The sequence below is a fragment of the Takifugu rubripes genome, chromosome 7, assembly GCF_901000725.2.
Source record: "Takifugu rubripes chromosome 7, fTakRub1.2, whole genome shotgun sequence".
NCBI classification, from domain to species: Eukaryota; Metazoa; Chordata; class Actinopteri; order Tetraodontiformes; family Tetraodontidae; genus Takifugu; species Takifugu rubripes.
In genome coordinates this window covers 13,331,659-13,345,962 of record NC_042291.1, presented here as the reverse complement: position 1 = coordinate 13,345,962, position 14,304 = coordinate 13,331,659, and the positions used below count along the sequence as shown (strand labels likewise).

The window sequence follows — 14,304 nt, the reverse complement described above, 5'->3', positions numbered from 1 at the left end:
GAAGTTAGTGGGTTAGTGGAAGGAAAACGATCTGATTCCCAATATACTATGACTTTTTAGAAATGGTAAATATATGTTGATAAATACGTCCGCCCAGAACAACAGTGACCTTTAGCCCCTCTCCCTCTAGTATTTCTATTGATGAAAAAAGTCACCTGTTTGGAACTTTGTGTGCCTTTTTAATAAAAGCTATATTCAATAGAAAAGGGGGAAACTTCAGCAGTGATGGTGCTGCTGGATGGTCATTTTTATTAGCTTGCATTAAATACATGACAAACTCAACCTTGAGGCAGCTGGAGGCGATAAATTTGGACCTGACTTATACCAAAATAACAATGTTCATTTTTCATGCTCGTCTGTCATTTGCTGATCTGCTCACCTCGATACGATTTGGGCGGAAAAAAATATTTTGCATGTTCTACAAAAGACACAAAATCACAAAATAGACTCAGATTAAATATTTTGAAAACTTTAATAATAAATAACTAGCAAACTGATAAACAGTTTTGGATTCTTTTCATTGAAAGAGATAAATGTATTTCTTTATTTTCTATAAACCTTCGAAACCACATAATAGTTCAGAAGCCGGCGCTCTTATCGATGCGCTCGGTGATCGTTTATCCAGCCTTAACCAGGATCCTTAATAGATGTCAGAGCGTCACCGGCGTGGAAAATATAAACATGGAGAAAGATGTCGGCTCACTGCAGGATGAGGCCCTGAAGAGAAAAGAGAGACTTAAAGCACTCAGAGAAAAACAACACCATGTAAGTACAGATTATCTACTTTTGTTGCGATTTTGCTCAGAGCTAACACAATTTTTGGGGGGATTTGTCGTTTGCTTTAACCCACTTAGCTTGTGGCTAATATTAGCATAGTTGTTTGCAAGTAAATCAGCAAGATTAAATGGAAATTTGGATTGTGTGGACCTGTGAGAGGATGTAGCATTTACTATTTAGTTTTGAGTTTTTAAACGTCTTTTGTTTATCTGAGATGATATACATTCCCGCTTTTTCTGATGTATTAATAAGTATTCTTATCGAAGTTTCACAATATTATTTCGAACCATTCATTTGTTTTAAGCATTTGCTTCAAAATCTTTAGTAGTAACCTATCCGAGTTAGCCATAGACCAAAGAGAAGAAGGATTTTAAAGATTGCTTTTAGGTAATATATAAAAATGAGGCGATCAATGCGTGCATTCACAAAGCCAAGAATACTTTCATAATAATAATAATCGGATGTGGTCAAAAGGATGTGTTTCTTTAGGATTTGGTATTTCAATTTCAACATTTTCAGGGGACTTAACTGGTCAACTGTAATTTTATTGGGATGCTTTTTAATAGAAATTTAATAGAAATTCAGTGAGAAGATTTTCCTTAAGCAATCCCTATCAGAAATTCCTTTAATTAATAACTGCTATATCCAACTTTGGTGACTTTGTAGAACTATTTACTCCACACAGGTGTTCCACTGAGCCGTGACTTTCAGCTGTGCATTATGAGGTCTCCTCACAACAGGAAATGTCATTCTAATGGCATTTGCAGCAGTGTATGTTCCACTGTGCTGGTGTTGTAGAGAAGCCTGCTGCCTTGGTGAACAGTCTTAAATAAACGTTTACTGACATTCCTGAATTAGGGCTTGTTTTCCTTTTGTGCCATGCTTCAAGAATGACTCAGCTGCTGTATTGTTCTAGCAGATGAGCAGGAAGTCTCTTCAGGAAAGTGCAATGAAGGGGGAGTTTTATATCCGCTCCTGGGAGGAATAATTTGAATCGAGTCCCTCGCTAATATTTGGATTGTTACTTATAGTTTTTTTTTTTTACAGGGCTTGATAACAGACCACGCACCAGAAGCTCTGATCCTAACACATTACGTCTTTAAAAAACCGTATCCTAAGAGTTAATGAATAAAGAAAGAACCTATCCTCAAGTTTCTTTAAACATTGATTGAACTCCAAGCATCTTGATATTTGAACTTCTCTATACCAAGCAATTCATTGGCCAATGAGAGATGCTTTTAATTTGATAATTCCATAATGTATTTTCAAATTATTCTAATGATGCTGTTTTTTTGTTTTGTTTTGTTTTGTTTTTTACCAGGGGAGGCAAGATGGGGAACCAGAGTCAAAAAAAGCATCAATAGACGGGGGAGTTGAAGTGAGGCACAGGTTGGTTCATCTGATCATAAACAAAAATACCATTTTGGGGTTTTTTAAACATAGATGTTCTTTTGACTCAATTTCTGTTCCTCCAGCATCAGCAGTTTTAAGCTGCGTAAACTAGAAATGAAACTAACCTCAGTGTACTTTTATCAGTCATCGGAGCATTTACACACTTATCAAGGCACAATCTCGTGCACGTCAGCAGCCCAGCTCGTCGCTGCTCAAACCTCTTGCAGGTTATTACACTTTTGTTGGAGGGTGCAGACATCTATCACGTCCTGCAGGACCATTTTTGCATAGTTTATCTTCGATGACTGCAGCGAGAGCGTGCCACCATCGGGTGCAGTCTAGCCTGAGCTTTCCTCCAAATGAAGATCGCTGCTGCTTTAAGAGGCCTTAGTTCCACATTTGTTTGTTTTGATCAAAGGTTAATGGTAAATGTTGGTTTGGGTGGTTTTTTTTTTAGTTTTATTTTCAACCCTTGCTTTGCTGTGTTGAAACACATCTGCGTCAGACTGTGACTGAAATGTATCTTGTGAATTGTATTAAAATTTCATGGGAGATCGAGTTGCTGGAGACCTGAAAGAAGACCACACAAGTGTTCATGAGTTTGTTGTTTTGCAAGTAATTTTTACGGTCTCGAACCGAATACCTTTAGGTTCGTTGGCACTATGAAACAAACCCAATAATATCGTACTCATTTGCATGTGAATTGGGGGTCTTTGAGTCTGCTTGCTGGGAACAGCTGCCACGGACAGTTTTTTTTTGGCTCCTGTGAATAGGGCAGGTAGCTGGATATCAGTGTGGAGACACTGGAACACTGCAGCCGCTCCTCCTCTGTCACAGCTCACTCTAAACATTTTGACAGGGCCATAGTTCGGTCAGCGCTCGGAATTTATCTGTGGCCGTCTTTGATGCCACAGCGTGCTTGAATTGGAACCATGTAAACACACTCTTAACGGTTGGACATATTGTTCTTGGAGATTGTCAAGAAATAAAGTAGTGACGTCAAGCTTTGAAGGTAGATAATGAGGATAACAAGCATGTGCTTGCTTTTCTTTCCTGCTCATTTGTATTTTGCAACCTTTGTCTTTCTGTACTTTGTTCTTAAGATAATTATTGTAATTGTCAATGCGGTGTAAAAATCAAGTTACCGGTATAATGATTGCCTTGAGAGCCTGGACCTTAACTGCAGGATATTTTTAGTGCCAATGATGGAAGTGTTCTGTAGTAATTTGCCCTCTGGCTGCTTCTAAGAAACCTGATGTTATTCGCCATCAGGGTGTCTGCACTTTGTCACACTTTCTGAGTTCAAGCAAGGAAGAAATACTTGAGTGTGTTTCACTTTTTTGTGTGTGACTGGTGGATGGTGAATTGTGTCTAAAATAGTGTGTGTAACCATCAGATGTTGTCCTTTAATGCCAATTTGAGATCTAAATGGTTTTAAACAGATCCCTGATCATAGATATATTTCTCTGACCCCAGATCTTTACACCATTGCATTCATAGCTTTTCTAAACAGCCTTGTTCAGACATTCTCTGTCAGACAACTGTAATTAAAAATGACTTTTCCATTCCGCCACGGGCTCCATTAGTCCGCAGGCTGAGTTAGGATAAGGTGGGAGGACTGGGAGTGGACCCCTGTCAGCAAATGCAGAACATGACCAGCATTCCTGACCATACCCATACAAGGCATCAGTGTGTATGTTTGCTGCAGGGGTGTGACAACTGCACCACGGCTGCTCTTTGGAGCTTCATCACAAATCCATATTAAGTTCACAGCAGATGATAACGGTCTTGGGCCGTGCTCGGTCAAACAATAGCCTCCCGCTACTCTTGGACTTCTGTTATAATCTGTATGTCATCTAAGCCTGCCAAGAATTCTTCTGTGCGGAGCTGTGATGAAAGACTGCGTAATTCACCATCAAGCAAGGCATTCCTCAGCTGTTTGTGCTCTCCCCAAGTCTGTGTCCAGGAGCAGGTGGAACATGTTAATCTGATGTGTTCATAGGAATAAAGAGAGACATTATACCCAGCCCTGCTTTAGATATTAGATGTGCAGCTGTCTCGGGATTGCAGATGGTCTCTTCCTGCTCCTAAAGCGTGCTGGAATAGACATGGCTACAGCGCCACCTCCTGGATGATCACAAACGTAAAGAGGAGCGTGACGTGATGATCTTTTGAAACTGTTGACACTTCAGCTTTGTATTTGTGTCTTTAGAGAACTGAAACTAAGGAATTACACTCCTGAGGATGATGAGCTAAAGCAGAGAAAGGTGCCCAATGCCAAACCCGCGTCAGGTAATTTGAGTTAATAAGTGTTAATATTTTCGCACTGTCGATGCTTTGCCTGTATGAAGACGCTTGCATATTATGATTGGTGATAAATATTTCTTGCAGTGGAGGATAAATTAAAAGACCAGTTGGAGGCAGCTAATCCAGAGCCCATTATTGAGGAAGTGGTGAGTAAATTAGGTGTCCTTTCAAACATTAGATTTAACGTTGAATTTGTTATGTTGAAATATTTCCTTTTCTCAGGATTTGGCCAACCTTGCTCCAAGAAAACCCGACTGGTGAGTCAATTCCATAGTTATTCTTTCTTGAATATATGTAGATAACATGATCATATGTCATTATTTTTTGAATGTAGGGATCTAAAGCGTGATGTGGCAAAGAAACTGGAAAAGCTGGAGAGGAGAACACAGAGAGCCATCGCGGAGCTCATCCGTTAGTATTCCCATCTCTTGTTTGTGCGTCCCCTCTTCCAGACACCAGAGATAAGCTTGTCTGCACCAACTGGGATTTATGAGGCTAGTTGCCTTGTGGTTTCCATACTGCTCTGAGGCTTATAGCCATCCCACAACAGAAATAGCACAAGTTAATGCGCGATCCATTATCTAAAAATAAGTTGGAACTTTCACAGGAAGTGTTGAGCAGGCTTGGGTGATCCAGCTGTTGCCAGGGATTAGTATGGCAGCCATGTTTGTGATATTCTCTCTTATCTTGGCATCTTCTCTTTGGTCGAAGCGGAATGAGGATTTTCGCATCACACATCCCAGTCGTGCATCTTTCTAGATGAACAAATGCGTCCCACTGATTGTCAGTTTTTATGTGTCCAGGCGATCGTCTTCGAGGCAGCGAGGAGGAGTTGGCCGGAGCAGTGGGGGCAGTAGGAGTCGAAGAGGGAGATTCAGACTGAGGGATGGGCCCCGGTGACCAAAATTCTCTGTGATCTTTGTCACATATCATGTTCCTCTGGTGCATCGTTCGTGGAACCATTAATCTTTGGCTGTAGTTTTCTTACATTTTCAAGTAAAATATTTTTTATATTCCAGACTTTGCCTCTCGTTTTTTAATTTTATTGTAGATGCGGTCCATAAATTAGATTCCATCATTAGGCTAGACCATAAATCACTCCAAATAATGCCTTGCTATAAATGCTTGTGTAACATAAACAAAACATTTTTTTAAATAATCATATTTATTCATAAAACTATCAGAAAATTCACTCTCTTAACAACGTGATCTCTGACAGATACTACATTAACACCTCTGCTACGCTTGAATCGTTACAGTTGATTCAAATAGGTGCCCATAAATAAACACATTATATTTGATACATTATATTTGGGATGACATTCACAAGCACCTAAATCAACAGTTCAGAACCCCTAACAATAAAGTGCATCTTCTACGCCTGAACCGTCCCTTCAGACTATTGCACAGCTCCTTCTACAAGGCCACTGGCTCCCCTCCATCCCCGAAGGGCAAATTATCAAACGTTCCAACGTTGAACAGAAATTGTTCTCATGATATTCACAAATACTACACTCGGATGTGATCAGTGTCATTGAAATGGGCCTCGCACTTGTACACAACAGCCTTCGAAAACACCACTGAAGGTTACAGCGACACACTCAATAATGTGAATATAGAAGTGATGATAATGTGGGTTTAGAAGTTGCTTAGAACAAACGATGCAGGTCAAAGAATCGTTACGTAGTTATGACTTGAGGAAACTGGAGCTTATGTGTCACATTAAATGTTACAGTGTCCTGGGGTCACAGCAGAGGTCATTTTGGCACCCAGAGGTTAAGAATATTCTCACATGCGATCTTTTAACGAAAACGCTGGATTAGCCGCGTCCTCAGTCACACATCCCTCCGCCACACTCGATCTTCCTGGATGCGGGACCGAGTTCCACCTTGCACACCCTCTGAGCAAACTTCAGGGAACACAGCGTTTCTCCAACATTACTCTCCAGAGCCGAAACCTTTCAAAGGAACAAAACGACATCCGTAATGATCTGTATCGTCTTAATTACAACTTGTTGTTAAGAATCGGGCCGGAATCGTCTCACCTGCACCACCATGACTGTCTTGCTGCCTTTGCCCAGGGAGTCCTGCAATAAATAGGTCAGTCTGGAGTTCCTGAAGGGGATGTGGGTCTGCCGAGCCCTCAGTGCCTGGATGACATCTCCCAGTGACAGCAGGGAGCGGTTGATATTCTGGGCCTCTTTCAGCCTCTCTCCCTCTGCCCCAGACTTCCAAACCCTCTCGGAGCCAGCCAAGTCCACCAGGTTCAACTTCCCTGAGAAGGGGAAAGTAAATTCAGTAAAATAGTGCAGCCTGTCTTTGGACTATCAGACACTTGTGGAAGCTTTCTCTCTATCTTAGGTATTCCCTGTGGCAATTAATGCGCTTTAGTATCCAATAGTCTGCATTATTCTAAAGCAAGCTAATGAAGAGTGAACAGGAGGGGCTGACCGGTGGTTTTGGAGCCAGTTGCAAGGTCGGTGCCCTCAACGGTGATGCAGAGCAGGGCATGCGAACGAGAGCTGTGCTGGTTCATCTGGGTGCCGAATGTGATCCTGTTTCTTCGGGCTGTGGCTAGAATCTTGACAAAAACAAGGATTACTTATAAAGTTAGAGATTTGTCCTTGGACTGAAAAGAAGGCTCAACTGAAAGACTGCAAAACCTTCTTAATGTGCTGAAAGCTCTTGACTTCGATAACCCTAAGGCCTGGAACATGCAGCTGCCCTGTTCCATCGGGGTTGATTTTAATGTCCAGTTTCTCTCCATCTTTACTCAGCAGGTCTCTAAAAACAAGCAGATAGTGAAGCAAATAATATTCACTAGCTTTAACTGTCCTAACGAAGAGCACCGTACCTTAGCACCTCATTGTAGATCTCCACTGAGCTGACGGTGACCGTGTACGACCACATGTCCTTCCTCTGCTCGATCTCACTGAACAGATGTTTCAGGGCTCGCTTGTTGATCCCTGGGTTCTCCACACTGCCCTGCAAGACCCCAAGATGTTGAGGCTGAACCTCTGGGACGATTGCCCTGGCTACAGGAGAACATACCTCCATGGTGTAGGTTTTTCCAGAGCCAGTCTGTCCATAGGCAAATATGCAGACGTGATAGCCATCGATGCAGGATGTAACCAGAGGCTCGATCTCCTGAAACACCTGATGGATCCAATCAAGCTGTTACAGATGTTGTCATGACATCATATCCTGCACGTGTGGTCCGTCTGTCGTACCTCTTCCTGTGTAGCCTGGGGGTGGAAAACCTTGTCCATTTCAAAAACACGGCCTTTTCCTTTATTCAGCACACTGAGCGAGGACTCGTTGTTGGGATCTGTGGTCACCACCACAGGCTGGCCCTCGTTATGCTGCTGGTCCTCCTTCAACACTGGCTTCACACGGCACAGCACACGGATGTTGCCTGCAAACACAGATGCAAGCTCGTTACATTCCCTCCTTTATAGGGACTTGCGTTCTCTGCGTACCTTTGAGTTCCACCAGCTGCTCATGGTACTTCCTGCGCAGAGCCACCTCTTTCCTGTATTTCTCAAGGAGATCTTTGTTGGCTTCAGACATCTCGATAATGGCTGCGGATATCTGCCAAACAAAACGGACATTTGCTTCTGATTTCTGGTTCATACAGGAAACTAAAACTTGACTCAACATCACTTCACACACCTGTTTTTTTGCGTCACTTATCGCCGCTCCATAAAAGTCGGAGAAGTTTCGAACCTGGCTCCTCAGACTGGCATAGTCGGTCTTCATGCAGCGTAATGTTGGAGGGAGGGCTGTTAGACGCGTCTGTAAGCCTGACAACATAACAAGTTTAAAGGAAGCATTGGAGAGTGTAGTAAAGCATCTTTCCAGAAAATGAGCCAAATACAAGTTTATTAGCTTAGCTGAGGCCAAAACCTGTAACATGGTCCCCTAAAAATCTAAACAGATTCCCCTAAGAGGTAAATCTTTAATTTTCTTGTCAGCAAAGACAATATTAAAAGGTGTTATTACTAACTCACTGAAGAATTGTTCCTGCAGGTTCTGAAAGTGCTGCGGAGAGCAGTTGGCAGCAGCCTTCACGGCCTCCTCCTTCTTCTCCTCCAAATGCCCGATCTCCTTCAACAGTTCTTCTCTCAGTTTGCTGATCTCTCTTTCATACGCTGCAATCTGTTGAGAGTTTGAACACGTTCATTTGTGACGCTGTCCGTTTGATTGGACCGATATCCGATTCTTCTGTACTGGTTTGGCTCTGTGATGAGGTCATCTGTCGGCTGGATTGATCTGACCTGTGAATTTTTAACAGTGACATGGAAACTTCCTCCCTTCTTCCTTCAGTTTCCCTCTGCCTTTGACAATTTGTTCTTTGAACACAGCCTGGTTTATTTATCCCTCTGGACTTTGTCAGTTCCTATTTTTTTAATCAAAGTTGAAGGCACCATCTGGGATTTGTTGCTCTCCTCTTCCTAAAAGGCCTGCAGACAGCAGTAATGCTTATGCTGGTTTGTATTAACGGTCTCTAAAGAACAGTGTTTTCAAAAGACTGCATGGTGCTCTCTGTTGCATCATGTTCAAATTAATTTTATTCTGACGGGTCCAGTGTACTTTCCCTCCTGGCGGCTATGACCGAGGTTCATAAAGGTGAGTGAGCAGCCTCCTGTTACCTTGTGCTGCAGATTGCAGCTGTGTTCATCAGACTTCCTGATTTGTTCTTCCAGCTGTTTGCAGCGCTCGTTTTGATTGGCCAGCTTCTCGGACAGCAGCTCACCACGCTGTCTGGCTTTGCTCAGGTGCTTTAGTGTGGCGGGGGATTCCACCTCCACAGTCTGGGTGACGTACTGAAGCGACAAAAACAACCTGATCAAAAAAAAAAGTGGTGTGTGTGGTTTTTAGGCAGTACTAGAATTTTCAGACAGGACTCGTACCTTCACCACCGGCTCCTTGCCCTTCTCCCGGTCCAACTCGAGCTGTAGCTCCCTCACCCTGTCCTCTCGTTTCCTCAGCTCCTCCCCTCTCCTCCACTCGCTCTGTTCGCTCCGTCTCTCCAGGTGTGACAGCTGCTCGGAGCGCTGCTGCAAGGAGAGCTCCAGCTGCTGTATTCTGCTGCGCAGGCTTTCATTCTCCTGCGCAGACAGATCACAAGCGTTTGTGTCAGCCGTTTCCTGTCCTCCCTGATCGCCTCACCTTTCCTGTGCGTCTTACCTTCATGAGCATGGTGCTGGACTGTGAGGGGATGGTGGACAGCTGCTGCAGGAGGCCCTGGGTTACGCTCAGGTTCTGTTTCAGGCTCTCGTTCTCTGCCGAGAGACAAAGAACTCGTTTCTCCGAGTCTGTCGCACCCTGAAAGAACGAAACAACCTCATCACGGGAGATAAAATGTGGAGTACCAGATGATGGGTCTGGTTTTTACAAGCAAAGTGCTTTAAACACAAAGGTTTTAAACAGATTTTGGCTTTAGCATGTTCGAACACTTGCCGTAGCTGTTCTCAGCCGTGACAGCTCCTCCTCGCGCTCCTCTATGCAACCCTTCAACTCGTCAATCTGTCCAAGACACAACATGCACATAAACAACTCCGAGTGATGGATTTATTTGTTTCAAATTTTAACTCAAAATCTTATCACGATTTAAGTCTGGTGCTATATAGCTGTATTCATGTCTTACTCTACAATAGCTTATCCCCACCATGATGCAGGCCTGAAAAGTCATTTTACATTCATGAACGGTACTGTAATTTCGTCTCGTATGAATAATTGATGACAGGAACAGAGTAAGAGGTTTTCATGCAAGTTTCACCATTATTTCTTTCTTGAAATAGATATGGAGCTTCTGCAGTTTTGCAACATGGTACCTGCTGTTGGAATGCTTGTATGCGCGAGTGTCTGTCCCTTTCCTTCTGCTCCAGCTGTGAGTGCAGGAGTCGGAGCTCTCCTCTCAGCTTGCTCCTCTCCCCCTGCAGGCCATACAGAGACTCAACCAGGCTGTGGACACCTGCCTGCATCCCTGCATCACCGCTGGGCTCTCCTTAAACACACAGCAGAACAGAACCTGTCATATAATATATATATACAGTACATCCACAAAGAGTTATCTGTTGAACATCCTCAGTTGTTTCCATGCTCCAATGCTTATGTGTAATATTCATGAACATCAAGCATGCACTTAAAAGCTCCTTTGCACACCAGCATGCAAGCAAGTTAACAATGGTGTTGCTGTGTTTTTACTCCCAGGTTTCCAGTGTGGCCTCTCATAATTATACAGAGTTACTTTGTTTCATGTGCAATGCAAAGATACAACCCCAACCTACAGAAACTTCAATCAGGGAAGCATGCATCACTTTAAACAATTTCTGACTCCTCATTATTAACCAGTCACATCTGATTTTCACTGCAGGACTTATGGGTAATTCTATTAGCACGCTGTGTCAGGTGGCAACAGCATTGCAGTGTGAGGTGATGAGCCAGAGAGGCTGCAGTTGTGCTTCATGGGGGGGGCATTGGAGTCGTGCTTGCAAGAAAGGTGGACAGAAACTCCCGCCTGAGCTGTTCTCATTTGCCAAGACACTGAATTCCCTCTACACATTTATTTAGAAAGGAAAAACATTAACTCTTTTGGAAGAAATACACTGAAATAATGGTGGAAATTCTGCACTCGCTGCAGGGTTGACATTACTCCCGCATTTAGCCCTGCGTGTTTCATTACTCCAAACAAACAACCCCAACAGCCTTGTAACACGGGGACACTCGCCCGGGCTATTTTTAAACAAACACCAGAACACGTGCACGTCCCAGACTTTGTAAGTGCATTTCCAGGGAATAAAATAGCCCACTTAAGGATGTTTTATTCATGACAGAAAGCAGGCAGGACAAAGTCTCCCCGAGTCATGTATCCTGCTCCAGTGATAATGACAGCATCGCACGTGCGGCCGTTCTAAACACTGATTAAACAGAAATACTGACTGGTTATGACACACTATCACATACTGGACATTGAGGCTCCTTCAGTTCCCTCCCAGGGACACAAATCTGGGTGGTCTACACAGCAGGGTCAGTGACTCAAGCACTTGTTACAAATGTGTGTATAAGAAGAGAAAATGACGTTAGACAGACCCGTTTGTATCTACTGTATGTTTAAATGTGGAAAAACTGCAGCTGCCGACATCTGAATCCTTCAGCTTCTGCAAAATGTTATTCTGGCTCATATCAGTTACACCAGCACCACCATGAATCTAATCACTCTGCTCCTGTCCTGGTGAGTCTAGTCTCTATAAAATGATTAAAAAAATGAAATGAATGAGAGAACGAATCGATCGCCTAAATGAAATGAGAGCTTTTTTTTCAAAGACTATATTTTTTGGGGTGTGGTAATGGAAGATGAATGGCTGAACACCAGAGAACAAAAACCACTCTCATCCATTACATAACTGGATTCAGCACATGGCAGGAAATCTGTCACATGATCTCCTCCAGTCCGATGAAATATGCATTATATTTCACCTTTTACGGCGGTTACGTTCTATTGCTTGCCTTTTTCACGCCTTTAAGATGATCCACCTTGAAATGTCTCATCACCTTGGCTGATTTTTCTGGGCTATGTTCTGCTATCTACATTTGTATTCTGTGCAACGCTCTTTCGCCACAAAACAATATGTGGCCCATCCTCCATCTTAATCTTGTCCTCCCCCACCCTCGCTCCTACCCCTGCTCTGTCCTTCCGTTGCTCCCTCACCTTCGCTCAGTGGACTGGGGGTCTGTTGCTGGCTGATGGCCTCCTCCAGGCTGGTGATGATGCTGTTCTTGTCCCTAAGGCGCTGCCGGTAGGAAGCACGCAGGGCCTTCATCTGCCTGCGATGCTGAACGCGGTGCCTCTTTAGCTGGACCCGGTACTGGTCGGCCTGGTGCTGTAGCTGCTGGAAATGGGAGTACTGCTCCAGAAAGGTCAGCAAGTGGGACATCACCGCCACCAGGGGAGACTCTGACAACTGAGCCGCACAGAAGTACACATGATTTAGTGACAACGCAGAGGCTCCTCTTGGGAGAGCTTTTAATTTATGGGCCTGCCGCAGGTGACAACCTTTCCTGGTGTTTCCAGCTGAACTTGTGAGGCTCTCCTCTTTTCAGCCTCCTGCTTGAAGGACAGAAAGGCAGCCAGAGGAGTGCATGCTGGGATGTCGGGACCAGCTATGTCATCGTCATTATCACTCAGAGACATTTCATCACTGTCGCTGCTGCTGCCTGGGTGACAACAAATACCACAAACATAAAGAAATTTGTGTACTGACAAGATTATAAAAGCAGATTCTCTTTTTTAACAGAAATTTTTAAGTTGGAGTATTAGGGTTGGGTTATTATTAATACTAGGCAAAGGCCATTTGGGGACTCACTGGACTCATTACGCTGAGCAGAAGCCATTTTTCCCCTTTTGGAGGTGTGGCCATCTTTTCTCTGGCACCCTGTTTCCATGGAAACAGATCCTGACTCCTGAGCATACACATATACCAAATATTTACACATGGCAATGCACTGAACCAATGTTAAAATCACCAAATTACCAAATCACTAATGACATTAGAGTGTCCTCCCTGTACTATCATGTTGTAACATACACAGGTTGGCAGCATAGTTCTAATGCAAACAGGGAATCCCCCCTCCCCCCAGCTGCTTAATATGTGGCTAGACATACGTCCGAGGAAGCTCCACAAGCTGTCTCCAAGGCATCCTCCTCTTCCTTCTTAAAGACAGTGTAGAAGATGTAGACTAAAAGGGAATAGAAGGCGTACATCTTCACGCTGTCTGAATCCCTGCAAATGACAGAATTCAGCCATCAAGTAAACGTCCTGGTGTAGACGACAGGCAGAATTAGCTGTCCAACAGTTAATCATTGTAACATAACGGTTAATCATTAATCACCACAGCCAACAATGCTTGACCCTCTTTACCTTATCACATAGCTGCTCCCTGGCGGTGGCAGTTCTGCCCAGCAGTCGTTGGGAGCATCCTCTCACGCTCCATCTGTGTCGTCAATGACAGGTCTTCAGATGCAGCAGCCGCTGTTCCCAGAGCTGCAACATCTCCGTGCCGTGTGACTCCCTTTCTCTCTCTCCACCCATTTCTCCTCCTCCTTTCCATCCAGAGGCTTCAGCCTCAGTGAGCATGCTCAGTCCTGCTTCCCAATCTGTTGCAGTGGCGCCCTACAGATGCTGATTGATTTGGCTCGTGTGACTCGGGAACTGCGGCTGATGCAGCCCAGCACCTGCGCCAACATTACGATGTATGAACAGGGGGAAATGAAGCATCAAACTAGGTAAAGGCAATAAAGACACACTACTTAAATTAGTTTTTATTTAAAGTTAATGTGAGCCTCAACATATTTCAATAAAAGAACTGACATTTAAAAAACAACACAACCCCTTAATATAACATTAAATGCAATAGATCATTATTGCACTCATGGCAAACCCTCCCAAATGTGCACAAAAAATGTTCATACCTTTAATATACCGGCCTTATCCAGTCTGTCCGCAGAGCCACACGTGCTCGTACTGTACAAACGCTGCGGCAAAACTGCTGAGGCAGCAGGTTGCGATTCTGAAACCCCCCCCCAGAGGGAATCTGCAGGATAAAGCTCAATAAAGTAGACTGCATACCACAACGATGCAGACAAATGTGTGCGACTGCCAATCGAAATTGGGGAAAGTGCATAGAAGTGTATAAAACAATAAGTTGGAGGCTGCACCACAGCTTTGACCACTGCAGCTGTTTAAACTGAGAGCGCCAGTTTGAACATGTAGCACCTGTTTGAAGTGGACTGTTAGAACATTTAATACTAAAGAAAGGACAGTGT

At 43.8% G+C, this 14,304-nt stretch overlaps 2 protein-coding genes across 2 annotated transcripts; one reads left to right on the top strand and one right to left on the bottom strand.

Annotated features, from left to right (window-relative positions):
• Window positions 1-630: 630 nt before the first annotated feature.
• Window positions 631-5,496, top strand: ccdc12 (coiled-coil domain containing 12). Its single transcript, XM_003966095.3, has 7 exons — window positions 631-765; window positions 2,099-2,166; window positions 4,382-4,461; window positions 4,561-4,622; window positions 4,699-4,733; window positions 4,811-4,887; window positions 5,280-5,496. Exons 1-7 carry the CDS (start codon window positions 682-684, stop codon window positions 5,357-5,359), a joined length of 486 nt encoding a protein of 161 aa, XP_003966144.1. The 5' UTR covers window positions 631-681; the 3' UTR covers window positions 5,360-5,496.
• A 618-nt stretch (window positions 5,497-6,114) lies between these two features.
• On the bottom strand, window positions 6,115-14,240 carry LOC101076725 (kinesin-like protein KIFC3). Its single transcript, XM_029839240.1, has 21 exons — window positions 13,951-14,240; window positions 13,400-13,713; window positions 13,144-13,261; window positions 12,845-12,941; window positions 12,535-12,695; window positions 12,190-12,442; window positions 10,313-10,485; window positions 9,939-10,004; window positions 9,666-9,803; window positions 9,389-9,586; window positions 9,128-9,301; window positions 8,486-8,633; window positions 8,148-8,278; window positions 7,955-8,066; window positions 7,706-7,890; window positions 7,527-7,631; window positions 7,330-7,460; window positions 7,139-7,259; window positions 6,927-7,056; window positions 6,521-6,750; window positions 6,115-6,433 (listed from the first exon to the last, which is right to left on the bottom strand). Exons 3-21 carry the CDS (start codon window positions 13,240-13,242, stop codon window positions 6,308-6,310), a joined length of 2,778 nt encoding a protein of 925 aa, XP_029695100.1. The 5' UTR covers window positions 13,243-13,261; window positions 13,400-13,713; window positions 13,951-14,240; the 3' UTR covers window positions 6,115-6,307.
• Window positions 14,241-14,304: the final 64 nt, after the last annotated feature.